General features: G+C 58.7%; 1 protein-coding gene across 2 annotated transcripts; it reads left to right on the top strand.

Moving 5' to 3' along the window:
* Nucleotides 1-1,957: 1,957 nt before the first annotated feature.
* Nucleotides 1,958-26,647, top strand: LOC106831985 (aminopeptidase N). 2 transcript variants are annotated; one of them, XM_070495161.1, is made up of 21 exons: nucleotides 1,958-2,063; nucleotides 9,038-9,871; nucleotides 10,288-10,430; nucleotides 10,537-10,676; nucleotides 11,112-11,238; nucleotides 11,322-11,476; nucleotides 11,736-11,849; nucleotides 11,934-12,077; nucleotides 12,228-12,293; nucleotides 12,424-12,489; nucleotides 14,048-14,223; nucleotides 14,485-14,564; nucleotides 15,996-16,129; nucleotides 16,262-16,317; nucleotides 17,178-17,325; nucleotides 20,516-20,607; nucleotides 21,078-21,188; nucleotides 21,304-21,471; nucleotides 22,241-22,381; nucleotides 22,802-22,883; nucleotides 26,080-26,647. In XM_070495161.1, exons 2-21 carry the CDS (start codon nucleotides 9,264-9,266, stop codon nucleotides 26,230-26,232), a joined length of 2,904 nt encoding a protein of 967 aa, XP_070351262.1. In that variant the 5' UTR covers nucleotides 1,958-2,063; nucleotides 9,038-9,263; the 3' UTR covers nucleotides 26,233-26,647. The 2 variants fall into 2 exon arrangements, with proteins under 2 accessions (XP_070351262.1, XP_070351259.1); XM_070495158.1 differs by lacking the exon at nucleotides 1,958-2,063 and adding an exon at nucleotides 2,409-2,530 and having other exon boundaries at nucleotides 9,045-9,871.
* Nucleotides 26,648-26,867: the final 220 nt, after the last annotated feature.

Raw genomic sequence — 26,867 nt, forward strand, 5'->3', positions numbered from 1 at the left:
GCCCTCCAGAAAGTCGGGCTGCACTTCCGCCTCGGGGCACATTTATGCCTCTTAAAATGCCCTTGGAGCCCAAGGCAGAGAGGCGAGAACCCAGGGGGAGACTACCTCCCGGCCTGCTTGCACCTTTCCTGGCTTGTGAGCCACAGAGGGGATTGTGTCCAAGATGCTGGCGGAGGGGGCCAGCAGGAGGAGCCTGGAGGGGAGCAGGGAAACCTGGAATAGCCGCTGGGGTCTCACTCAGAGCCTCCTTTCTCCTACTTTACTCGGAATTCTGTACTCCAGTCAGCTTGCGCCTGGCTTTGGGAGCAAGGCAACACATGCAGAAGGGGGTAAGGCTGCTCCTGAGAGGCCCCGGGGCCCCTGCAGTTTCCAAAGGAGGAGCCAGTACGAGCAGAGTAAAAGGCATCAGTCAGAAAACAGCCTGGACCACTCAGCGCAGGGCTGAGCCGTCCCACAGGTCCCAGCAATGACGAGGAGGAGCACATTCGACTGGGTCATCTCTGAATTTGCTTCTAAACCTGAGATTCTGAAGGCATCTTGAACGTTGTGGTAGGCGGAATAACACCCCCTCCCCAAAGAGGCCTCTCCCTGTGTCGATGAAAATAGTCCATAACCAATCTATAAATGAAAATTTGGGTGAGTTTATTCTGAGCTTAAATCTTAGGATTATAACCCGGGAGAGTCTTTCCATAAAGGAACAGAGCACTCCAAAGAAGTGGGGTATACAGGGTGGTTATATACCCTCAAAGAGTATGTTTCACATATGATTGAAATGTCCCTTTTACAATAGTCACGAGGCTGCTCCATCAGCACAGCGATTGATGGAAACAGCAGATAGGTCTGCCGTCTCAGTGAACGCCGCGGGGTGGCAGATGTGTTGCCTTGGGCTAGGGGGTCACAGATGAGCGCTGCAATCAGTTCCCAGCCTAAAGAAAGATGCTTAATCCCCAAGGAGATGCCAACGTTGGGAGGGGGAGAGACGTTGCACCTTTATCTCAAGGGCCTTTGCTCTTGCCATAGGGACTCTCTAAAGCAGATATACAATGCATGCTCAACGGCCTCCTTCAGGCCCTTTTGGAAAGACAAGGTCAGGCCGAATTAGGTCCACACAAAATGGCTTCCTCATATACTCCAATATATCCTATTACTTGCCATTTTTATTTGTCACCTGAATCCGCAGAATCTGAGTCTCTGTTAGGCTGTGTGGCAAAGGGGAATTAAAGTTGCCGATGGAACCAAAATTGTTCATTTTAAACCCTAAAATAGGGAGATTATCTTGGACTATCTGAATAGACACTATGTAATCAGAAAGATTCTTTAAAGCAGAAGCAGGAGGGCTGGCCCCGTGGCCGAGTGGTTAAGTTCGCGTGCTCCGCTGCAGGCGGCCCAGTGTTTCGTTGGTTCGAATCCTGGGCGCGGACATGGCACTGCTCATCAAACCACGCTGAGGCAGCGTCCCACATACCACAACTAGAAGAACCCACAACGAGAAATATACAACTATGTACCGGGGGGCTTTGGGGAGAAAAAGGAAAAAATAAAATCCTAAAAAAAAAAAAAAAATTCTAACAACAACAACAAAAAAAAGCAGAAGCAGGAGGCAGAAGAAGGGTTCCATCAGAGTGATACAAAGTCAGAGAGACTGCATGGGCTGTGCCGGCTTTGAAACCGGTGGGGCCACAAGCCCAGGAGTGTGGGCTGCCTCTGGAAGCTGGAAAAGGCAAAGAAAGGATGCTCCCCAGAGCCTCCAGCAGGAAGCCTGGGGACGCTCTTGACTTCAGCCCAGTGAGACCCGTTCTGGACCTGACTGACAAAGCTGCACGAGGATAAATGTGCACGGTTTCAATTTGTGTTAGCTCCTCACGGCAGCCTAGGAGAAGACCACAAACAGGATCCCGCACTGCGCAGAAAAGGGGCCCAGAGCGGAGGAGTCCTTATCCCGGGGTGCCACCTCTGGAAGCAGGATCCGCATGAGAGGCACAGACCTCTAGCTCGGGTCTGTTTTTCACTCGGTCCTGCCGCACGTCTACCTTTTTAATGCTGAGCCCCAGGTATCACGAAAGGTAAATTATGTCCCCTGGAGAGATTATTCAGTTAACCGGAGGATGCGTGGTTTCTTTTTCTGGGTGAACCGGGCTCTCCCCTCAACTCGAAGGGCGAGGTTCCGTGCGCCTCCCCCAGTGGCAGAAGCTGTCCAGATGTGGGGGACCGGAGCCCTGGGGCTGCAGCCACAGCGGGGCTCAGGGGCCACAGGGGAGCAGGATCCCAGGTACCCCCACCTCCACCCCCACCCCGGGGGGCTCCGGGGAGGCTGCGGGCGGGCAGGCGCGGGGCATCGGGCGGCGCTTTGGTCGGGCGGCCTAAGGAGTTAACCACGGAGGAGCGGTGGTCGGGTCAGGTTACTTCCCTTTACACAGTCGGGGAAGGAGGAGTCAGGTCCTGGTGGGGCAGTGGCGGTGGTTGGCCGGCTCCTCGTCCCGGGAGGGGGCTCCGAGCGGCCGAGGTTGAGCACCCGGACGGCCGCAGGCAAGTGGAGCGCGGCTCCGGGGCGGCGGGGCGGGCGGGGGGCGCGGAGGCTGCGGGGCGGTCGGGCGGCGCCGGGGCTGCGGGGCGGTCGCGGGGCGCCGGGACTGCGGGGCAGTCGGGGGGCGCCGGGGCTGTGGAGCGGTCCGGGGGCGCCGCCGAGGTCGGGAAGGGACCTGGACGCGAGCGTGTGCGGAGCCCCGACGTCTGCTGCCGACGCCCCCTCCCGGGTGGGCGCACCGAGTCCCACTGGGTGCGGTGAACTCTTGTGGCCAAGATCCCGCTCCAATGTCGCGGCCCAGGCAGCCCCCAGTGGGCCTGTCAGCGGTCAGGGGCCTCCCACATGGAGAAGCGGCCCCAGGGGCGGGTGCGCAGACCCTCTGGGGAGGAAAGATGGAGAGACCCCGCGGGTGCCGCGGACCCCGTCCCACTGGCATCTGAGGGGGTGGAGGACCGGTCGAGCCCGGGACCTCAGCGGCCGGGTTTTGTGGTTCGCGTGGTCAGAGCCCTGGTCCCAGGCCGACCTGAGCGCCCACTGAGGCTTAGTCCCCGGGTCTCTAGACGCCCCGGGCTTCTCTGGGCCTCGGTCTGTTCACCTGCAAAAGGTGAGGCTCAGCCAGGGCCCCTGGGTCATTTGGTTCTGAGCAGGGGCAGCAGACCTGGGCCAGTAGGGGAACAAGAACAAGGATGAGGCCGAGAGGAAGTGGGGTTCCAGTCCACCAGAGACTGGCCGTCAGCCAGGGCAGCAGGCTGGGCAAGCCAGGCAACGCCCCCTCTCGACTCCTCCCTCCCGGCAGCGCGCTGGCATCCTGGGCCATGTCAGACCTCGGCCACCAACCCATGTCCTGAGGAGCCCTGGAATCTCGGGCTGGCCTATCGCAGGAAGGATGCTGGGAGAGCTGCTCTCATTTCACAGATGGGGTAACAGGCCCCCCAGTGGGAGGCAGCCCAGCGCCTCTCTCTGCTTCCCCAGGGCCTTCTGGGCATGGGGCGCCAGCCCCTCATCACTCCCACAGCCCTTAAGCCAAGTCCTCCAGCCCCTTTGCTTCAAGAGTTTTCTGGCTAAGAATTCTGGGGAGCTGCGTGGGGGTCCCCTCGTGGGAAGGGGCTGAGGTGTTGGAATTGGGCCTAGTTCCTGGGCTTGTGGCTCTGGAGGAAGATCCGCGACCCTGTGCTGGGGGTTATTTGAGAGTCCAGGAGCGGGTGACAAGGACCGTGGGCCAGCTGCTCACACTGAGGCCCCTGGGTGCCTTCGTTCACACCAGCCCACAGCCATCACCCAGCCTGGGCCCCACCCAGGGTGCTGTCATCAGAGATCCTGCAGTGGCTCTGGCTTCCCCCCACCCCCCGGGAGGCAGGGCCAGGGTCCTCCACAGGCCTGTGTCTGGCAGCCCCCAGCGCTCCCCTGCTGATGAGAAGTTCTACTTCCCAAAATCACCTCCAGCTCCTGGGCCTGGTCTGGGGGTGTGGAGTTCCTGGCCCGTTTGCAGAGGTCCCAAGCAGGCTTCCACCAGGTTCCAGTCTCCCAGCTGTTCCTCGCAGCAGCCACGCCCTCTCCATGCCCCTTAGTGTGCGCCTAGAACATTCCAAAGAAGGGACACCCAGTTCCTCTCAAAGATGGTCAGACCTTCCATCCTGCCCAGATCTGCTTCTGTGACTTGTTATCACGTGTCGGCGTGCTGAAGGCGTGCGTCTCCTCCCGCGTCTCTAACCCCCTGAGCACTGTGCAGTAGACAGTGTGGGGGGCTTTGTGGAGGGTGCTTTCCGAGGCATGTGTAGTGAAGGCTATAGGACCTGCCATTAACTAGCTGTGTGACCTTGGGCACATCACTTACCCTCTGCCTTGGTTTCCTCAGTAGCCACATGGTGGTGATTATCTCGGGGGGGCACTTAGTGGGTGCTCAAATTACACAGATGGAAGTTGCCAGATAGGATTTGCAGCCCAGAATGGACCCTGCACGGCCGGTTGTCTTCGCCCTGCCCCACGAGGGCCCCTTTGCTGCTTCCCTCCTGAGCGCCCTGCCCTGGGCTCAGGAGGCTGAGGCCAGAGAGCAGCGGACTTCCCATCGGCGCCTCCTGAGGTTCCCACAGGAGGGACGAAGTTGGAGGCTCCCACAGGAAGCACCCTGGGGCCTGGCCCAGGCCCAGCCTCCTGAAGCTGTGGGTGGAGGCTTTAGAACAGAAGCCTGGGAGCAGGCCAGGGCCTGCGGGGCCAGAGTGTGGCCTGTGCTGGGACCCCAGGCTTGTCTTCGCCCCCACTCACTGCTCCTTCAGAGCAGACAGGTGGCTTCAGGATGTCCCGAAGCTCCCAGCTGGTCCAGCCCTGCAGCCGATGGGGGAAGCTGCATGAGGTGACCAGCAGCATCTCCAGGCCCCGCGGTCTGCCAGGGGCCTGGATCACAGGGCGGTTGCCTGACTGCCCTCCTCTGGCCCTTGGCTCTCCCACCACAGCCCCGCCCAGCTCCTGGCAGGTTCACGTTTGAGCAGAAGGCAGCTAGTATCCCACCTCTAAGACAAAGCTGCCTTTTTCTACTCGATCCATGTCTTCTACACGTGTGGCTATGACTTAAATGTTCTCTAGCATCATTGCTGTCAGCCTTAATTGTTTTCAAATTTAGGAGAACTTTTGTTCTCTGGACCGAAACACAGACAGGGCAGAAATGTGAACACCCGCGGAGAGGCTGCTTCCGCCGAGACGGGGTTGGAGGTGCTCAGCGTCTCCCCATCGCGGCCCCAACAGGAGGAGGAGCGCACACACTCTGCTGACCTGCAGAAAGCCCCTCCTGGGACAGTCTGCAGGTGACACCGTCCCAGAGACATAGAGGATGGAGAGTGAGTCCCAAAGTGGGGGCAGCTATTCAGGGTGATTTTAGGGGCCACCTAGAGGAATAGCTTTAAACCGACAGTCATGAGTTGACATGTCTATTGGAGGAAATATAACGAGAGGCCCAACGAGGATTCCCTGGTCACTATTGCTCAGAAGGAGAGTAGGCGGTGAATTGATTTAAAGAAAAGCACTCAGTGAATGATGTGCAGGAGGAGCACATGGGGCAGAGCTCTCAAAGGTGGTTCGTGTGCACAGTCTGGGGGCCCAGGGAGGCGTGTGTGTGTGGGGAAGCTGTCCTGGGAGCCGGGCTCGGAGTTACTGCGCCTCCCGCCTTTACCTGCCGTCTCTCATCTTCCTACTGATGTGTCCATCCCACGAGTGTGTGTGGCCCCCTGCTGTGTCCTATGTCCTTCCTGGTGTAGAGGATGCCACCCCCGTGGCACTCAGAGTCCTGGGGGCTGGGAGGGCTGTCCAGGGATGGCATCAGTGTAGTGAGCCTCCAGGACGAGTGGGTGGTAGGTGAGGCAAAGACAAAGGCTTTCCAGCAGCTTGGGTTGGGGTGGGGCGGTGAGGGAGGGAAGAGTGTGGTGGTCTTGAGGGCGGGGCAGGGGCACAGAGGGCGACAGGGGCAGAGGGCTTGAGATGAGACCAGAGAGTCACTGGGGGCTGGATCTGGTTGGACCTGTAAGCCATGGCGAGGATTGTGGATGCTGTCACGCATTTAGCCAACATTTATCATGTTCCTGCCGTGGGCTAGGCCTGGAGGGGTGCACAAAGTCACAGAGCCTTCCCTTCAGGTGCCTCGGCCTGGTGGCAGGCTTCTGAACACCTAGATGTCCTTTTCATAAGTGCTGTGATAAAGGTGTGAACCGGAGGCCACGGGAGGACAGAGGGGAGGGGGGCTGCCATGTATGAGAAGGCAGTGATATTTGAGCTGGGTTTTGAAGGATGAGTAGGAGTTTCACAGGAGAGAGAGGAAAGGCATTCCTGGCAGCGGAACCAGGATGAGTAAAGGCACAGAGCTATGAAAAAACCCAGAGGGTTTGGGGAAATGCCGGCAGCTGGAGCCATAGTAGGCACTAGGAAGAGGAGAGGCCAGGGGATCAAGTCCATGGAAGTCTTCTGGCTCCAGCCAGAGTTGAGGTTTCCCTCCACAGGCAGCCAGGACTGGAGACCAGGTTTGAGCAGGAGAGGAAGATGCCTCTGTCGAGGGGTGTGGTGAACTTGGGTGATGGGCAGGACAGCACTGCCACCACTGCCCAGAGGGGTGTGAAGATGGCCAGGCCTGGGCCACGGCCAGGGCTGGAGGTGGGCCCTGTGCAGGAGCACAGAAGGTGGAGGCTGCGGAGCATGCCCTCTCTGCGTCCCAGCCAGGGCTGGCCTGGCACCTGGAGCAGGGACCTCTCATCACGGGGCGGTGGGCTGCATGCCACGCCAACTTTGAAGACCACAGGCCTTTTCTAAAAGGGTGAAGCTTCCAGGCAGCTGGGCCCGTGGTCTGAGTCCAAGGCAAACAGGAAGCGCCCAGGGTGGGCGAGGCAGGGCCTCCTTCTTTGTTTGGAGAAGCGATCAGTCCAAGTGGCTTGGGGATCTTTCTCTGCAGAGATGGGAGGGGCTGCGGGCCCAGTCAGGGACACGGGAGACTGGGGTCGGGGAGGCAGGGCCCTGGGTGCCAGCCCACAGGGGCACCGTAAAGACGGCTCCCTTGGCAAATTCTGGCCTTGATGGAGTGGGACTGGGGGCACATGCTACGTCACCCTCGGGTGCTGCTGGTCCCTGTCACCGTGCCAGAGCTGGAGCCCTCTCCCGGGCACTTGGCTTCCCTCTGATGCCCCTTGACCAACAGCCCGGGCCTGACGGGGGTGGCTGGCAATCATCCCTCTGCAGCTGTACCTGGATGAGTTCATCTGTGCGTGCGCTGAGTTCCTGCGTGCGGTCACTCACTGAGCCTTCCTGCAGGGTCAGGACGGCAGGCCCAAGCCAGGGCAGGGAGCGGCGGACGAGTGAGGTCCCTAGGAGCTGATAAGCTGACGGGGCAGTCAGATGGGACCTGAGATGTGTGTGGCTCCAACAAGAGTGCTGCCTGTGTGCCGTGGTTGCAGGAGGCTTGAGAAGGGGGCAGAGGGTTCTCCCAGGGCAAGAGTGGTGGCGGGGACAGGAGTGGACAGGGGCTAGAGAGACTGGATAAGAAGCCACTCCTGACCCGACTCACTCAAGTATCATTCCCCATTCACGCGTGTGTGCCTTCACGCAACAGATGTGTATTGAGCACCTGCTGTGTGCGAGCCAGGCACCGTGCCATGTGCTGGAGAGCAGAAGCAGCCAAGGACCTGCTTCCGCGGGGCCTGCAGGTGGTGCGGGAGACAGTCAGGACTCAAGTCATCACCACACGGATCAAATGGGAAACTGCACTGCATTATGGGGCTTTGAAGAAGAGGTCTGTGGTGCTGATGGAGCTCATGGGGCTAGAGCAGGTCAGTGAGGTCGAGGCCTCTTCTCTGAGACGCACTTGAAAGATGAGTAGGAATTAACCAAGGCAACAAGGGAGAGAAGATGAGCCAGGTGGAGGGAACAGCACGTGCAAAGATTCTGTGGTGGAAGGGCTGGATGAAGGCCAGAGTGGCTGGAGTGCCATGACACAGGGGAACATGGTGAGAACGAGGCTGGGAAGTGGGCAGGCTCACAGCCGCTGAATTCTGGGTCCCTTTAGAGTATTTGGTCTGGATTCTACCGGCAAAAGGAAGGTTTTAAGCAGTGGTGGAAAATGACCCAATTGTGTGGCGAGCAGGTTTGCGGGGTCCCGAGTGGAAGTGGGGAATCGACAAGGGTCCCACAGTGTCCACATAAACAGTGGAGTGGCTTTGCCCGAGGACACGGCCAGATCAGGGGACGGGGACTTGGATATGGGTGAGGGTCAGGCCGGGTCAAGTTCTGGGAAACTGGGCTGCTGGATGGCAAGGGTGACGATGAGCATCGTTCTCCTGTGAGGACGTATTTTACTGACTACGTTACACAGTGTCTTCATTTCTACCACAATCGGAAAAGATGCAAAGGCTGAGCTCTGAGAAAGAAGGGACCGATTGTTCGTTTCTGCTGTGTGGCATTTCATGTTTTCTCATTCGATCTTTTGAACACACGTGAGAGGGGAATACTACTATTTATTGATGAGGAGAGAGGTCTCAGAAAGGTAAAGTTATCAGCCCGAGGTCTCGACTGGGAAGAGGTTAATCCTCCACCAGCCTCCTCTCTGAAACAAAAAAAGGAGAAACAACTTGTTTTTTCCGACTCAGTGAGCTGATAATTGAGGGAAAAGTTCTGGCAGGGAGGGAAAGGGAGGGGAAGCTGGAGGGGGGACTCCCTCCTCCGGGAGATACAAGGGCCCGCATCGCTGAGCAGTCCGGGCATCCTTCCAGGCTCCCACCACGGGCTGCCCAGTGTGCTCCTGACCAAGCCACACGCCGACTCTCCTGGTCATTGCATCTTTCCCCTCGAGCTCCTGGGAAGTGCTTCCCGGACTCTAAACTAGGTCTTCCTGCCTCTGTCCCCACTGCCTTGGCTGGCAGGCTGACCAAAGCCACCTGGCCACTCCCTCTACCTGCTGAACCCGAAGCCTGCTCCCTGCCCTTCTGCACTGGGGCAGACCCCTGGGCAGCCAGCAGCCTGTAACCAGACACCATTTGCTCCCAGCAGGCAGCCCTGAGCCGCAGTCTACAAGCTGTTCCCTGATCTCTGCTCCTGAGCCGGGGCAGAGCGTGCCCCTGCCCAGTCCAGTGACCTTCGCCTGTCTGAGCCCTGGTTAATTTTTGCCCAGCCTTCAGGCAGTGGGGCTCCTCCCCCTTGGGGATATAAGCCTGGCCCAAGGTGGCTCTGGTCCCCACCTGCCCTCAGCCTCCCCAAGCTCCCTCTCCCAGCCATGGCCAAGGGCTTCTACATTTCCAAGACCCTGGGCATCCTGGGCATCGTCCTGTGCGTGGCGGCCGTGTGCACCATCGTTGCTCTGTCTGTGGTGTACACCCAGGAGAAGAACAAGAATGCTGCCAGCTCCACTGCGGCCAGCACCAGCCCCCCCACGAGCCCCAGCACCACCGCGGCCACCACCTTGGACCAAAGCCAGCCGTGGAACCGATACCGCCTACCCCAGACGCTGGTGCCAGAGTCCTACAACGTCACCCTGAGGCCCTACCTCACCCCCAATGAGCAGGGCCTGTACATCTTCACGGGCTCCAGCACTGTCCGCTTCACCTGCAAGGAGCCCACCGACGTCATCATCATCCACAGCAAGCAGCTCAACTACACCACCACCGAGGAGCACAGGGTGGTCCTGCGGGGTGTGGGTGGCGCCCAGGCCCCCGACATCGACAGAACCGAGCTGGTGGAGCTCACCCAGTACCTGGTGGTGCACCTCAAGGGCCCACTGGAGGCGGGCAGCCTGTACGAGATGGACACAAAGTTTCAGGGGGAGCTGGCTGATGACCTGGCAGGCTTCTACCGCAGCGAGTACATGGATGGCGATGTCAGGAAGTAAGTGGAGGGGCCGGCCTGGCGGGGGCAGATCCGAGATGTGGAGGAAGAGCCGGCGCCTGAGGGCCAAGGATGGCTTGGATTCCAGGCCTTTGAACCTTCTGGAGCCCTAGGCTGGCCCATCCCTCCCTCTGCAGGCTCAGAGGAGAGAAATTTGCCCAAGGTCTCCCAGCTAATACGGGGATGGAGCCTGCCAGGACCTTGACCCTGAGTCCAGAGGAGCTCTGATCCCCCATAGTCAGCGGGTGTGTCTGGCCAGAAGCTGTGGCAGCGGGGGCATGGTTAGGCCGGAACAGCCTTCTGTGCACCCCTTCCTCTGCATGCCCAGCAACACCCTAAAGCCCCCCTTCTCCCCCCCACCCCCATGGGGTGCAGGCCTTCTGCCAGCACAGCCTCTAACACCGTGGTTTGGGCAGGGTGCTGGCCACAACACAGATGCAGGCTCCAGATGCCCGGAAAGCCTTCCCATGCTTTGACGAGCCATCCATGAAGGCCAGCTTTAACATCACCCTCATCCACCCCAGAGACCTCACGGCCCTGTCCAACATGCAGCCCAGAGGTGAGCGGGGCTGTCCGGGGCCTCACGGCCTTGGGAAGCAGGGACCTGGGCTGGAGTGCTGGGCGGGGGCTGTGCGTCCTCAGCTATTTGGATGATCCATGCCCAGGTCCCAGTGTCCCACTTTCTGAAGACCCCAACTGGAGCATCACCGAGTTTGAGAGCACACCTGTAATGTCCACATACCTGCTGGCCTTCATCGTGAGCGAGTTCACGTATGTGGAGTCGAAGTCACCCGATGATGTCCTGGTACGGAGCTGGGCCATCCCGTCCTTCCCCGGATGGCATGGTCCTGGCCTGAGGGGCATTCCTGTTGATCCTCAGCCCTGTCCTAGCACCTGAGGTGTTCAATGCCAGGATGCAATGCCAGCTCTGAGGGTAGGGATCTCGGCAAAGTCTTAAGCTCTCTGACCCTCAGTCTCTGCCTCTGAAAAATGGGTCCCAACTCGTGACGGCTGTTCCCAGCTCACGGCCACCAGACGATGGTGGCTCTGACCCTTGTGACTCCCCAAAGGCTCCTCCCTAGGACTCAGAGCCCCTCAGAGGGCCCCAGCCTCTCCTCTGCTGACCAGGCCTCCCAGTTTAACCTAGTTGGTGCCCCCGCCAGCCTTCAGGGCCCCGGGACTTGGGCCATCTGCACCAGGACTGTAGAGGGGCCCTGAGCCACGTCCATCCTCTTTGCAGATCCGGATCTGGGCTCGGCCGAGCGCCACTGCGGAGGGCCACGGCAGCTATGCCCTGAATGTGACAGGCCCCATCCTAAGCTTCTTCGCTGGACATTATGACACACCCTACCCACTCGACAAATCCGGTGAGTGAGGTGTCTGTGCACCGGGGGGTGGTGGATGGGGCTCCAGACCCAGAGGCCACGCTGCCAACGGCCAGTCTCCCCAGACCAGATCGCCTTGCCTGACTTCAACGCCGGCGCCATGGAGAACTGGGGGCTGGTGACCTACCGGGAGAATTCTCTGCTGTTCGACCCGCTCTCCTCCTCCAGCAGCAACAAGGAGCGCGTGGTCACCGTGATTGCTCACGAGCTGGCCCATCAGGTAGCCGCCCCATCGTGCGGAGGGCAGAGGAGGACACCGAGGGGCTCTGGGAGGAGAGGGCGCAGTCCTGGCTCTGCCTTTGGCCACTGAGAAGGGAGGAGGGCCCACTGGCCATCGGAGCAGGGAGGAGTCACCCTGACGTCGGGGAAGTCCTGAGCCCGTGCCTGGCTCGTAGGGGCCCACAGTGAATGGCAGCTCTGGGCACTGTTAGTGACCACAAGGCCAGAGCGGCTGGCCGGCTGACCTCCCTCCCCTGCAGTGGTTTGGGAACCTGGTGACCGTGGCCTGGTGGAACGACCTGTGGCTGAACGAGGGCTTTGCCTCTTATGTGGAGTACCTGGGTGCTGACTACGCAGAGCCCACCTGGAATCTGGTGAGTCTGCGGGGTCTGGGAGGGCGGGGGAAGCCCGGGTCACCCCTTCCCGGCCTGTCCCCTGATGGGTGCGGGGATCTGCAGAAAGACCTCATCGTGGTGAACGACGTGTACCCTGTGATGGCCGTGGATGCGCTGGCCTCCTCCCACCCGCTGACGACCCCTGCTGATGAGGTCAACACGCCGGCACAGATCAGCGAGATGTTCGACTCCATCGCCTACAACAAGGTGCTGCCCAGCCTCGGTGCTGGTCCTGAGACAGTGGGGGTGTGGGGAGGGAGGAGGGACTCCCCCCGCGGAGGAGCATCTGTGCTGGCACGATGGGGGCACAGGGCTCTGCTCGCTCAGCACAGCCCTCTGAGCCGCCCCCTCCCCCAGGGAGCCTCGGTCCTCAGGATGCTGTCCGACTTCCTGACTGAGGAGCTGTTCAAGAAGGGCCTGGCGGTGAGTACCCCCGGCCAGCCCTGGAGGGGGGCTTCCTCCGGCCCCAACCCTTGTCCCCGAGCCCCTGCCATGGAGGTTGAGTGCAGCACCGGGGCGCAGCCAGCCCTCACCATGTCCTGTCTCCCCACAGTCCTACCTGCACGCCTTCTCCTACCAGAGCACCACCTACCTGGACCTGTGGGAGCACCTGCAGAAGGTGGGTACCAGTGCGCCCTGAGCTGCGTGCTGGGCCCTGAGACACTGAGGTCTCGGGGTGGCTGGTGCATCACAGCCCAGCTCCGCTGCTCACCAGCCGGGCCGGCGGTGGGAGCCTGGGTGCTTCTCTGTAAACTGGGTGCCGCGAGGGCTCCTTGAAGGGGTGTGGGAGGCTGGGGCTCAGGGCCTGGGCAGGCAGCCTCCTCCCGCTGCGGGAGCTCAGAAGGGGCCGCGGAGGCCCCAGCACAGAGGTGGGAACGTGCCGAGCCTTCCTCTGCCAGGACCCTGGGAGCCCGTCCATCCTCAGCAGCACTGCGGCTGCCCTGTGCCCAGACTGGCTCCTCCCGGGCAAGACCTTGCACAGTCCAGCACCCTCAGCAAGCTCTGACCCTCCTCCCGGCCCACCTTGTGTTCCTCTGCCCTGACACCCCAGCGTTCCTTGTCGGTGGGCACACCCTCTGCCCGCCTCCAGCCTCCTGCCTTCCCTCCCCGCCTCTCCTGGGGCTGGGGTCTGCGCCTCCATCTCCTGGCATCTCCACTCCCTCACGGCTGTCCCCGCCCCTTCTCTGTGGCCCTCCTCAGCCCCACTGACCCCCAGAACCCTGGGCCCCAGGCCTCCTCCCCAGCTCTCCCCCACTGCTGCCACAGTCCCTCCAGTCCCAGGTGCTCAGGCTCCACGGCCAGTCTGACCAGGGAGGGGGATCCAGGGCCTCATCACAGAGTCACAGCTGGGCTCCAGGGCCCTCCTGGCCGGTCTCCGGCCCAGCTTGCATCTGCCCTGAGCCTGGTGCCCACGCCACCTCCCCCAGCCGGCTGACAGGGGGCACTCACTGCCTTGTGCTCCCTCCAGGGCCTCTGTCTTCCTTGCTCTGCCCTGGTTTCCTGCTCCCTCCTCCCCAGAGCTGAGCCCTCCTCCATGCCAGGCGCCCCTGCAGCACCCCCGCCCTGCCTCTGTCCCTGAGCCCTGTCTCTGCAGCCCCGGAGCCCCCCACCCTCAGTGTGTCCCCCTGCCCTGCTCTGCTCCCTCTCTCTTGCCCTGTTCTGAGCGTTTCACTTTCTCAGTTACTGACAGATGTCCTTGGCTTTTTGTTGCTATTACGAAAGCAATGCACGTGGGTGGGAAAAGCTGAGAGAAGACAGTAACGCCCCCCCAGGCCTGTCCCCAGACCCCGCCTGGGAGCAATTTCCTCACACCACGGTGGCACCACCCCCGCCTGTGACAAGGACACTGGTTTCCCTCCCCTCCGTCTCCTCTCCCCAGGGTTGTTGAGGCTGAACCTGGGCAGCCAGGGTGCCCCTCCCAACACGCACCCACCTCAGGTCGGGGCCCAGGATGGGCATCCATGGATTTGTTTCATCAGTATGGGATGAACCGGAGGCTGGGATGCTCTCGGCTCGCCCAGCACTGGCCCCTAGCTCCTGCCCTCGGTCCCATGTTCGTCCACTGCCTCCCAGCAGAGGGCAGCAGTGGGGGGGAGGCCAGGGGCTGCAGGGTGGCCCTGGGTGGGGCGGGGCGGGGTCAGGTGGTCCACTGAGGGCCGCCCATCTCTTCTGCCCAGGCTGTGGACAACCAGACCGCCATCAGGCTGCCTGCCACTGTGCGCACCATCATGGACCGCTGGATCCTGCAGATGGGCTTCCCCCTCATCACCGTGGACACCAAGACAGGGGACATCTCCCAGCAGCACTTCCTCCTTGACCCTGACTCCAACGTCACCCGCCCCTCAGAGTTCAAGTGAGCAGATGGGGTCACTGAGCAGGTGTCCTAGCCAGTGTTCGGAGGGGCAGTGGCTCTGGGCCCCCGACCACGCCAGGGCCTGGCCTGCTGCGGTCCCAGCCCGGGGGCTGCAGGTGGGCTCTCCCTCTGGGGCCGAGAGGACCGGCCCCCGGTGCTGGAGTCAGGCAGACTCTGGGAGCCCGGGCAGGGATGCCATCTGCTGGCAGTGGCCAGGAGCAGCCGTCTCCCACCAGCTGGCCTGTGGCTCTCTCGTTGCAGCTACCTGTGGATCGTTCCCATCTCATCCATCAGAAATGGCACACAGCAGGAGGAATACTGGCTGCAGGGCGAAGCCCAAAGTAAGCCAGCCCCGCCCTAGTGCACAGCAGCCCCCACCCCCTCCCAGCTCCTGGCCCATGTTCTGGGCGTCGGGGCGGGCCTCAGCCAGGCCTTCCTTCATGGTTTCATTCAACAAATGGAGCTGACTTCTTTGGGTGTAACCTCTACTCTGCTGCTGCCCAGCTGTGTGACCCTGGGCAAGTTACCATCCCTTTCTGATGTCCATTTCCTCATCTATAAAATGGGGCTGAGAATAATATCTACCCCATGGAGTTGTGTGAGGATTAAAGGTGAGCATCCACGGGAACTGTTTAATCAGTGCCCAGCGCAGAGTGTGAGCAGCCCTGAGCCCAGGCACTGAGGAACCCGAGGTCAGAGCGGCTCGTCCTCTGTCAGGCCGAGGCTGCTGATGGAGGGAAGGGGCAGCTGAAACTTTCCAGATCTGGGCAGAGTGCTTTCCGGAGCTCTGTGAGGCCTCTGGGCTATGGGCTCCGTGGCAGGGAGCTGGAGTGGGGAGAGTCTACTCCACGGAGAGTTCAAGGAAGGCTTCCTGGAGGAGGCGAGCTGAGTCTCAGGGGAAGAACCAGAGTCATCCAGACTAATGGTGGCAGAGAAAAGCACCCCAGGCAGAGGAAATGGCAACTGCAGGGGAATGAGGTGGGAGAGAGCATGGACTGAGGGGGCCTGGGCAGAGGCGCACCCTCCATGGGAAGCTGGCGCCCGAGGTCCCTGCAGGCTGCAGGCCACAGGGGCTGTGTCCTCAGGCCAGGGAAGCTGGCCAGGCGGGAGGTGGGCAAACGATTAGGTCTGACCTGCAGGGGTGGCAGGCTCCCCTCTGGCAGCCAGGAGAAAGGAGGGAAGGGGGCCATGAGGGTGAGTGCTGAGGGCCGATGGAAGGACGAGACGAGCGGGCGAGGGCTGACAGGACAGGGGGCTTTGCCTGGGCTTCCCGCTCGGCCACTGGGGTGTGACAGAGCTGATACAAGAAGGGAGAGACAGAGAGAGACAGGAAGAGAGAGATTGAGAGAGTCAGAGACAGAGAGAGAGATAGAGACAGAGAGAGATTGAGAGAGGCAGAGACAGAGAGACAGACAGAAAGACAGAGAGAGAGAGGGAGGAGGAGGAGGGGCAGCGGGGAGGGGATTCTCAGGGGACCAGGCTGTGCGGATGGAGGTGTCCAGGCAGCTGTCACCTTCCGGCCCGTGGGAGGCGGGCGGGCACTGAGGTTCCGAGCCAGCCTGTGGTCTGTCTGAGGGCCCCGGCCAGCCAGAGGCAGGTGGGCCTGGCAGCCGAGCCCCACACCCTCCGCCCCTCTCCTCAGCATCACCGGGGCCGAGGGCCATTGGGCGCCAGGCTGCAGAGGAGGCTGCCTTGCCCAGGCCCAGAGAGAGGAGGCCCGAGGACCCACCTGGGCCTCCTGAGCAGCCGCCCCAGCTCTGACTCTCCCGCAGACCAGAGCAAGCTGTTCAGAACCACAGGGGACGAGTGGGTCCTGCTGAACCTCAACGTGACGGGCTATTACCAGGTGAACTACGACGAGGACAACTGGAGGAAGATTCAGACTCAGCTGCAGACAAACCCTTCGGTGGGTGTCACCACCCCATCCTGTCCCCTGCCTGAACCCAGCTCCAGGATGGCACCAGATGGCAGGTCCTGCCCCCACCGCCGCCCTGCCCCCACTGCCACCCTGCGGTCACATGCTCTCTTGCCCTCCTAGGCCATCCCCGTCATCAATCGTGCGCAGGTCATCTACGATGCCTTCAACCTGGCCAGGTGAGAGCCCCCTTCCTCCTGGGCGCCGCCTGGTTCAGCAGTGGAGGGCCTGGTGACATCAGCCAGAGTGAGGGCCCCCTCCTGTCGGTCTTCCCGTGGGCCAGGCACCACGCAGCGGCTCCCCGAGCTCCAGCCCCCTCGGCCCTTCGCCCCGAGACTGTTAGTGTTCCAGCCCGCCTTCCTAGTAAGGAAGCTGAGTCCCAGAGTCCGAGTACTCACCTGAGGTCCTGGGGCCCATGACAGCAGGACACCGGCCTGTCTGGTTCCAAACCACATGTCCTCCAGGGCAGCAGGCTCTGCCTGAGGGCCACCTGAGTGCCAGGCCGCCGTGCTAAGTCCTAACACTCTGGGTAGGACAGGACGGGAGAGATGCAGCATGGATATGGAAACATTTATTGAGTGCCTACTGTGTTCCCAAGAGGTGCTAAGTTCTTTGACAGGAGTGATGTCACCCATAGACGTGGGCATTTGTGAACAAATGTGCACAGGCGGCCTGAGGAGCGGGAGGAGGGAGGCCCGAGGCCTGAGCCCCTCGGAGGAGAGGCGGACAGAGTAAAGAGCAGGGCCTTTGGGTCCTTTGGAATCTCAGCTCTGTCTCTTACGGGCGGTGTGGCGTTAGGCAGTCTCTTCACCTCTCTGAGCCTCAGTTTCTTTACTGAAGGTGACTGGCGGTGGGTGAGGGCAGGGTCTGGGCTGGCCTGGTTGGTGGTACCCATAGCATCCGCGGCCCCCCCCAAGCCCCACACCCCATGACCGCTGAAGCTGCTCGCTTGGGGCTCAGGGACTCAGCTCCAGGACGGGGCTGGGGTTCCCTTGGTGGGGCTGGACTGGGCGGGGCTGCTGACTCTGTTTGTCCCCAGTGCCCAAAAGGTCCCTGTCACCCTGGCGCTAAACAACACCCTCTTCCTGAGCGGAGAGACAGAGTACATCCCCTGGCAGGCGGCCCTGAGCAGCCTGAGCTACTTCCAGCTCATGTTCGACCGCACCGAGGTCTACGGCCCCATGCAGGTCAGCGGTGGCCGCGGGGCAGCTCTGCAGTGGCGGCGAGGGAGCTGGTGCAAATCTCGCCGGGGTGGGGGCACCACACTCAGTCCTTTGTTGAGGGCAGCTTGGCTCATGGTGGAGGGGCAAGAGGGACAGAGGGCTGGAGGGCGCGGGCTCCAGAAGGGGAGGAGGGGAGGAAGGGATGAGGGTAGGGGGGTGGGGCGAGGAGGACACAGACTTTCAGCTGGCAGATGGGGAATGAGCACTTTCTGGAGGCACAGGACATGGGCTGGGCTGGGGCGGTGGCCTGGCCTTCTCCAGCCATGGCCTTGGGCTCCGTCTTCAGCCCAGAGCAGCCCCTGGGAGGTGAGGCCCAGGTGAGGGGGTGGAGGCGCCTTAACGCTGAGAGGCAGGGGTGAGCCCGTGCCAGGGGCCCAGGAAATCTCGCCTGCTCTGGATGGAGCCAGACCCACGAGGATGTCCACGGCAGCGCTGTTTATAAAAGACAAAGAAACAGAAACACACGAATGTCCAACAGCTGCTGTTGGTTAAGGACACTAGCACATCGGTCTGATGGAATATCCTGGAGATCACACTTGAGATCATGTTTTCTTAGACTATTTTCACATTACTTATTAACTTCCTAGTATGGTAGATGAAGTATGATGGGAGTGAGGTTTAACTCTTTCTAACTCATTTACCTGCCTTCCTCGCATCCACCCCACCCTCCTGATGCAGCTAAGTCACGACGTTTGTGAAAGCGGTAATCAGCCTTCATTCGTCGTGGTTGTTTACAGATCCTCCTCTGCTGAGCCTTATGAGGACTAGGGTCATGTTTCCTTCTTCACACATCTTGTGCGAAGGTATCAGATGTCACATCCCTTTGCTTTTTCCTGGAGGCGTCCCTCCTGGAGCCCTCTGTCCCTAGCTCCCTTCTAGAACTTTCCAGAACTTTCTATTCGGCTCCATGCTGGGAGGCTTTCCCGAGTTGCCTCTCCTCTTTCCTGAATCCGTGACTTCTTCCTCGATTTTCCCCCTTCCTGGGGCGCACGTCCCCCAGGAGTTCCTGGGAAAGGTTCGTGAGAGGTGGGCTTGCTGAGGTCGCTTGTCTGAAATGTCTTCTTCTCCCTTCCCACTGGATTGACAGTGTCCTGGGTTTAGAAGGTTCCGGGTTGGAAATTATCCTCAGAAAGTTCAGGTCCTGCTCCACCCACGTCGAGCCTCTGGTGTTGCTGCTGAGAAGCCCGGAGACGTTCTCATTTCCGTTCCTTGAATGGGGCCGTCCCCTCCTGGAGGCAGCGGGCTCTGCTCCCACCTGGGCGGCCGATGTTGGGCGTTTCTCAGCCGCCTGCTCTTCAGTCACGACGTTTCCGTGGCTCCTTCACACTCTCTTCCCCTCCTTTGTCTCGGGTCTCTCTCTCTGGTCCTGGTCCTCCATCCTCCTGCTCTCACGCTGGTCCTCCAGGCTTCTTGTCCTTCCATTTCCAGCTTGTTGACGTTTTGTTCTGCCCTGGGGGACGCGCCCTCAGCCCAGCTCGCCACCCCTCCTGACAGACCGTTTGCACTTCTTGGATCCTCTTTTCAAATCCAGGTGCTGGCCCTGGCTCCCGCGTCCTCTGCAACATCTCTGAAGTCCCGGGGCGTTTACCCGGTTTTCCTTTTCTCCTGTGTGTTTGGTCTCCTTTCAAGTGGGAGGCTGAGCTGCCCCTTGGGATGTGAGCGTGAGGCAGGAAAGAGCAATTGGAAGCCCCGTGGGGAGGGGAGTTTCTCGATGGGGGTCTTGCTGTGGGGGGATGGGGTGGCCAAGTCCCTCCTCATGAGGACCCTCAAAATTAGTGTCTGTGAGAGTCAGCCCCATGGTCTAGCAGTTAAAGTTTGGTGCTCTCACTGCCTCAGGAGCCCAGGTTTGATTCCTGGTCACAGAACCACACCACCCGTCTGTCAGTAGCCTTGCTGTGGTGGTGGCTCACAAGGAAGATCTAGAAAGACTTACAACTAAGATATACAACTATGTGCTGGGCCTTTGGGGAGGAAATGAAAAAACAAATGAAAGGAAGATTAGCAACAGATGTTAGCTCAGGGCCAATCTTCCCCAGCAAAAGAAAAAAAAAGCGTATCTGTCAGTGTTTTCCCTTGAGAGCACTGCATCTGCAGAGGGTGGGCCTCTGTCCTGTGATGGGGCTGGTGGTGCTCACACTCTGGGAGAGGAGTGGGGAAGGAAACTGGGCACCCCTTTCCTATGTGAGCTTTCCCCTCTGGCCCTCTCTGCAGCCCAATGACCCTCCCACGTGTCTGGGGACCCCAGTTCTTAGCCATCTGCTCAGCCTGACCTGAGATGGGGTGGGGCTGCCTGCTGCATGAAGAGAAGGGGGACTCAGGGCTTAGTTAATCCTTCTACGGACTGAGGCTCCAACACCCTGTTTGCAGCCCTGCATCACTCCTGTCCTGCTGACCCGTCCCTCTAATTCTGACCTTGTCCCCACGAGTCTTGCTCCCGTCCCATCCCCGGGATGGGCCCACTCCGCCCTCCCCCTCGTCTCCTGCTCTGCGCCCTCTGCTCCCACACTGTGCAGCCTCTCATCCGCTGTCCATCCCTTTCTGTTCTCTTGGTTCTTCGGGGTTTGCTCCTTTGTCAAACGGAAGTGGCTTCCCGTTGGCACACGTGACCATCTACCGTGTGGAAGCCCGTCGCAAAGGATCTTAATAACGTGGGTGGGGCTTACGGTACAACGCGAGGTAAAAAGAGCAGCGGGCAGCGTTATTGACGTGCCAGGTAGAGCAGAGAAACGAAGGGGTGGACTCCCTAATTCGGAAATCATCGTTTTGGTGAGCTCCGGGCGGTCTTATCCTCTGCCCATGCTTTTCTGTGTTTTGCGGAATATGTATGATGATGTGATCAGACGGCGGGGTGTGGGGAGGATGGGAGGGTGAGGGGGTGGGTAGGTCCCACGCTACAGTAAGAATGGTGACACGTAGACGTGGGGTGTTAGAATGGACAGAGGCTTTGGGGAGAAAGAACCTCGGGGCAGTCATCCGAATCCTGGCCGAGGGCTGCCTCCTGCGGGCACGCCTGGCCTTGTGAGGCCGGAATCTCTGGCCTCTTTGCTTCTGCAGCCATCAGCCGCAGCTCCACGGGCCCGACCACGTCAGAGGCTGTGTGGGGTGCAGGCAGGTCAGGCCCCCTTTGAAGCTGTTTATGTTTTCTTTTCCCCAGAAATACCTGCAGAAGCAGGTCAAACCCCTCTTCGAGTATTTCCAGACCACCACCAGCAACTGGACTCAGCGCCCAGAAACCCTGATGGACCAGTGAGTATGACCTCTCCTGGTCTGGAGGACACGGGTGGCCCAGCCATCCTGGCAGGGTCCTCCCCTGGAGCTCCTGACTCCTGGCCAGACCAGGGCCACCTGCAGGGAGACACCCCCACCAGGGAGATTCCCCAGCCTGAGGCTCTGTGGGGCCCCTGGGCCCATCTGGCCCCTTTGTACAAAGGACCAGACTGGAAACTCCGAGGTCCCCTCACCGGCTTGGTCATTCAGACTGTAGGTGTTGAAGCTGGGGCTGGAGCCTGTCGGGGCCCCTCTGTGTCCCCGGGCTCCCTTTGGGACCAAGGAAGCTGGGGCCCAGGGCCGAAAGCAAATCGGGGGACCCCAGAGGGCCTGATGGGCTGCAGCGTAGACAGAGCCCCAGCCCCACGCCCTGCCAGGAGCTGTGTCTGCAGGGGGCCCTTTGCCAGAGTCGGGGCCAGGCATGCTGACCACCTGTCGCCTCTGGGCAGGTACAACGAGATTAATGCCATCAACACCGCCTGCTCCAACGGGCTTTCTGCGTGTGAGGATCTGGTCTCAAACCTTTTCGCCCAGTGGATGGGAGACCCCGATAATAACCCGTGAGTGTGTCCCCTCGACCTTCCTCTGTGCCTCAAGCCCACACCCTGTCCTCCTCAGCCCCTCCCCACCCTCCCCGCTGCTGCTCCAGCCCTGACGCCCCCACCCCCATGCCAGGATCCACCCCAACCTGCGCTCCACTGTCTACTGCAAAGCCATCGCCCAGGGTGGTGAGAGGGAGTGGGACTTCGCCTGGGAGCAGTTCCGAAATGCCACGCTGGTCAACGAGGCTGACAAGCTCCGCACAGGCCTGGCCTGCAGCACCGAGGTCTGGATCCTCAACAGGTGAGGACCGGGCGAGCGGGGGAGTCCCCTCGTCCCAGGATCAGGGGCCCGCTGTGGAGGAGCAGGCACCAGCCAGGCCTCCACACCTCGTTCCTGGGGTCCTACAAACCTGCGGGTGGGGCAGGACTTTCCCCATTAGAAAGACGCTGGGGCTCAGAGAAGCAAAGCAACTCGCCCAAGGTCCGCACGCTTCAGTCAGTGAGAGTGGAGACGGGAGCCAGGTCTGCATGCGTGTCCTGCGCTTTACCTCCTGCAGCCTCTCAGCCTTTACTTGACAGCAGCTCAGTCTCCCTGTCTGTCGAGGGCTCCGGTGCAGCTGGACCTGAGTCCTTCTGGACGTCCAGCTGGCTCCCCAAGCCCGTGGATGAGGGCTCCTGCTCCCACTGCGTGCCTCATGTGCCGTCAGCTGGGCCCCAGTACAGAGGAGCCACCCTCAGCGTCAGAGACAGGAGGGGCCGCCCAAACGGTGCAGGGCTCGAGGCCCAGTGCTCCTTCCTTCCTTCCTTCCTTGTCAGATATTTATCAGGCACCAGGTCGTGTTGGCCATGACACCTGGCGTAGCCAGTGACCCAGCTTAGGGAACTCAGTGTCCCATCCACAAGAGGGAGGTAGAACCAAGGAGTCCTCAGCCCTCCCCTCTGTGAAGGGACATTGAGAGGATGTGGGGAGGGCAGTGGGGAGGGCAGGGCCCTCGCCGTCCTGGGTTCTCTCCAGTCGTCCGACGGCAGCCCTTGGAAGTGGTCACTAACACGTCACCCTGCCCTCACAGGTACCTGAGTTACACCTTGAACCCTGACCTCATCCGGAAGCAGGACGCCACCTCCACCATTATCAGCATCGCCAACAACGTCGTGGGGCAAACTCTGGCCTGGGACTTTATCCAGAGCAACTGGAGGAAGCTCTTTCTGGAGTGAGTCTGTGGAAGCGTGCGGGAGACGTGTGTGCCCAGGCTGGGGGCCCGGGGTGCTCTGTGTGCACGGGCCATCACAGGGCTAGGGGCAGTGGACACTGCCTAGGAGTGGTCAGAAGTTAGCAGAGCTGGAGGTCAGCTGGGGGGCAGGAACTGAAGACAGGGCGGGTCCAGGCCGTCCTTTTCCCACGTGGGGGAAAGAATCAGGCCGGTGGGATTGTTCTCTGCAGAGATGGGAGCGGGGACACTGCAGCCCGACCTGCATTCAGGTCCCCGGTGGTGTCTCCTTGGGCGTGTCATCTCATCTCCTTGACAAGACGGGGACAGTCACAGCGTAGTTGTGTGGATTCAGTGTCGCCTGCCATCACTGAGCGTTGGTCCCTGGCCTCCTCACGGTCCCTCTCTCTCCCCGCCCTGCAGCTACGGTGGAGGGTCCTTCTCCTTCTCCAACCTCATCCGGGGAGTGACGCGACGCTTCTCCACCGAGTATGAGCTGAAGCAGGTACGAAGCCCTGGCCTCTGGGGCGCCACCCCAGTCTAGAGGGGCCGCCATTCAGCTCCCCCAAACCTGGTCACGGGGGAGCCTGGGCTCCGTGTTGCCAGGCCTTCCTCATTGACAGGGGCGGCTGGAGGTCCAGACGTTTTGCATGGTGACAATTCAATTAAAAAGAATCACGTTGGAATTTTTGTGTAGGCAAAAAGTAAAGAGAATAATATAATGACCCTCCATGGATCCATTCCCAGATCGAACAATTATCAACATTTTGCAACACCTTTTTTGGGTAGACGATTTCCAAGCAAATCACTGATATCATGTAATTTTACCTGTAAATACTTCAGTCATATCTTAAACTAAGGAACTTTTTAAACGTAACCCCACTGTCATTAGCAAACCCAAGAAAATCAACAATTCCTTCCCACCATCTTACACCCAGGCCATTTTCAAATTCTCTAAGTTGTTTTTTTAAGATTTTATTTTCCTTTTTCTCTGGAAAGCCACCCTACATAGTTGTGTATTTTAGTTGTGGGTCCTTCTAGTTGTGGCATGTGGGATGCTGCCCCAGCACGGCTTGATGAGCAGTGCCATGTCCGCACCCAGGACCTGAACCGGTGAAACCCTGGGCCGCCGAGGTGGAGCGCACAAACTTAACCACTCAGCCACGTGGCTGGCTCCTCTAGGTTGTTTTTTAAAAAAATTATTTTTGCAATTGATATATATATTTGAATCAGAAGCCAAACAAAGTTAAATCACTGCATTACGTTGATTTGTTTTTTAAATTCAGAAATATTTCATGTATTATAACATTCACCATTTTAAGTGGTTTTTAGTATATTTTCAAGGCGTACGACCATCACAACTATCTAATTCTAGAATATTTTCATTACCCCAAAAAGAAATCCCATATCCATTAGTGGTCACTGCCCTTTCCCCTGTCCCCGGCCCCTAGCAACTTCTACTCCACTTTCTGTCTCTGTGGACCTGCTTCTACTGAATATCTCGTGAAATGGAATCATATGCTATGTGGCCTTTCATGTCTGGCTTCTTTCACTTAGCACAGCGTTTTCAAGGTTCTTCTACGTTGTGGCAGGTTCATGCCTTTTTATGGCTAAGTAATATTCCCCTGTGTGGATGTACCACCTTTTGTTTATCCATGATCAGTAGGTAGACATTAGCGTGTTTCCACTTTTTGACTATTATGAATAACGCTGCTATGAACATTCATGTACAAATATTTGAGTGAACATATGTTTTGGTTTCTCTTGGGTATACACCTAGCAGTGGAATTTTGGGGTCATTTGGTAACTCTATGTTTAACTTTTTGAAACATTGCCAAAATGTTTACCAAAGCGACTGCACCACTTATATTCCCACTGGCAATGTATGAGGGGTCCAATCAATTTCTTTGTTATTTTCATTTTCTTTCTTTTTGAATTACAGTCAACTCAGTGGGCGGGAGGTGGTATCTCATCGTGGTTATGCGTTGCATTTCCCTAATGACTAATGATGTTAAGCATCTTTGCAGGTGCCTATTAGTCATTTGTGTATCTTGTTTGGAGAAATGTCTGTTCAAATCCTTCGCCCACTTCTTAATTGGGATATTTGTCTTTCTATTGTTGAGTTGTGAGAGGTCTTTATATATTCTGAATACTCCGCCCTTATTAGATCCGTGATTTGCAAATATTTTCTCTCATTCTGTGCGCTATGTTTTTACTCTCCTGATAGTATATTTAGATACACGGAATTCTTCAATTTTGAGGAGGTCCAGCTGGTGCTGGTGCTTTAGGTGTCATGTCTCAGAAACAGTTGCCTGATCCAAGGTCGTGGAGAGTCACACCCGTGCTTTTCCTGAGAGTCTTGTCAGTGTAGCTCTTGCATTCAGGACTTTGATCAGTTTTGACTTAGTTTTTGTGTGTGGAGAAGAGAGGGGTGCAGCCTCCTTCCCTTGCAGGTGGCATCCAGTTGTCCCAGCGCCGTTTTGAAGAGACTGTTCTCTCCCCCGGTGAATGGTCTTGGCGCCCTTGTTGAAAGTCAGTTGACTATAAAGGGGGGATTGGTTTCTGGGCCCACTTCTATGTCCTTGATCCCTCTGTTTATCCCGTTGCCAGTGGACACTGTCTTCATTACTGTAGCTTTGTAGTGAGTTTTGAAATCAGGAATGTGAGCCCTCCAGCTTTGGGTTTTTTTTTCAAGATTGTCTGGCTATTCTGGGTCCTTTGCATTTCTTTATGAATTTTAGGATCAGCTTGCAAATTTCCACAAAAAAGGCAGTGGGAATTTTGATAGAGATTGCATTGAATCTGTAGATGGGTTTGGGGAGTATTGCCATGCTAATAAATCTTCCAATCTATTAACACAGGTTTATTTGGGTCTTTTCTCCTTTTATTTGAGCCTTCCTAATTTTTTTCAGCAATGTTTTGTAGGTCTCAGCATACCCGTATAGCATTTCTTTTGTCAAATTTATTCCTAAGTACTATATTCTTTTCGTTGCTATGGAAACAGAACAGTTTTCTTAAATTCATTTTCAGATGTTTCATTGCTAGTGTTTAGAAATACAACTGATTTTTGTATCTTGCTCTATGATCCTGCAACCTTACCAAATACAGTAGTTTTAATAGTTTTTTTGTGGATCCCTTAGGGTTTTGTGTATACACAATCACGTCATCTGCAAATAGAGAGAGTTTTACTTCCTCCTTCCTGGGTTCCTTTTATTTCAGTTTCTTGCCTAATTGCCCTGAGGACAACCTCTGGTACTAATATATCTTTCAGTCTGTAACATCTCTTTTTTTAAAAAAAAACCATTTATTTGTTGAAGCCACTGTGCCATTTGTAGTCTGGAACGGGCCGCATTCTGAATGTGGCGGGTAGCGTCCTTGCAGTGTCTGTTTAATGTGTCCCCCTCTCCTACCTGGACGGGATCAAGATTGCAATTCAATTCAAAGTGAGGTCGACTCCGTGAAGAAGCATCAGTGAAGGGCAAACCCTTCGAGGAGCCAGATTTAGCCCCGGGGCTGTCATCTCCCACCGCTGCCCTAGATGAGGACTTGGCCGCAGGCTCCTGTCCTGGAGAACAGACCGTGGTCCCCGCTGGGGCTGGGGAGGGGGCTGATGTGGAAGGGAGGACGCAGGCCGGGCGGCCCGCTCCTCCGGGCTGTGTGAAGACCCCGCCTGTGGCTAAGACTCTCCCTTTTCCTGGCAGTTGGAGAAGTTCCAGGCGGACAACAGTGACATAGGCTTTGGCTCCGGCACGCGGGCTCTGGAGCAAGCCCTGGAGAAGACCCAATCCAACATCAAGTGGGTGAACGAGAACAAGGACAAGGTGCTCCGGTGGTTCACCGAGCACAGCGACTAGTCCTCTCCCCACAGTCACCCGGCCCCGTGTGAGAGGCCCGTGTGCGTCTGTCCCAGGGGCCCGCAGCAGGGCCCCCAGTGCTGGAGCCTGAGGCACCTGCGTCCTGCCCTCAGGGACGACGGCTCTGGCCCACGTTCTCTCCACTTGTGGGACCAGTCCTGCTGGCCAGACTGTCCAAGCACCTCCCAGCCCCTGCCCCTCATGCCAGCCCCACCCCAGCACCCTGGGGCTGATCTCAGGGAAGCCCCGCCCCAGGGCCAGATGAGCAGGAGTCCTCGATGGACGAGGACAGCCATGGGGCTGCCTGCCCCACCTCCCACCTTCCCGTAAAGACCCTGAGCCTGAGGAATCGACAGGGCAGCAGATCTGTATATTTTTGTCTAAGAGAAAATGTAAATAAAGGGTTTTTGGATCAGCTTCAGACAAGTAACTAAAGTGGGGCAGGGTGGGTGTGCACCACAGCTGGGGAGAGCGGGATGGAGGGAGGCTGGAGTGTATGGGAAGCACTGGGGGGCCTGGGACCCCCAGGGAGCCTAGGAGGGGAGAAGCACCCTGCCCGCTGGTCCTTCCTACAGGACGCCGGTGTGGTGGGGTCTGCCTGCAGTGCTCATCTCCCCCAGATTCCACGGCGGGCT

The sequence above is a fragment of the Equus asinus genome, chromosome 2, assembly GCF_041296235.1.
Source record: "Equus asinus isolate D_3611 breed Donkey chromosome 2, EquAss-T2T_v2, whole genome shotgun sequence".
Lineage (NCBI taxonomy): Eukaryota > Metazoa > Chordata > Mammalia > Perissodactyla > Equidae > Equus > Equus asinus.

Excerpts from the sequence above, each read along its gene's own strand:
- LOC106831985 (XM_070495161.1), top strand. The coding sequence starts at position 9,264 with ATGGCCAAGGGCTTCTACATTTCCAAGACCCTGGGCATCCTGGGCATC. Across the intron at positions 11,477-11,735 it reads CTCACGAGCTGGCCCATCAG|TGGTTTGGGAACCTGGTGAC; the intron begins GTAGCCGCCCCA and ends CCTCCCCTGCAG. Across the intron at positions 16,130-16,261 it reads AGCTGCAGACAAACCCTTCG|GCCATCCCCGTCATCAATCG; the intron begins GTGGGTGTCACC and ends TTGCCCTCCTAG.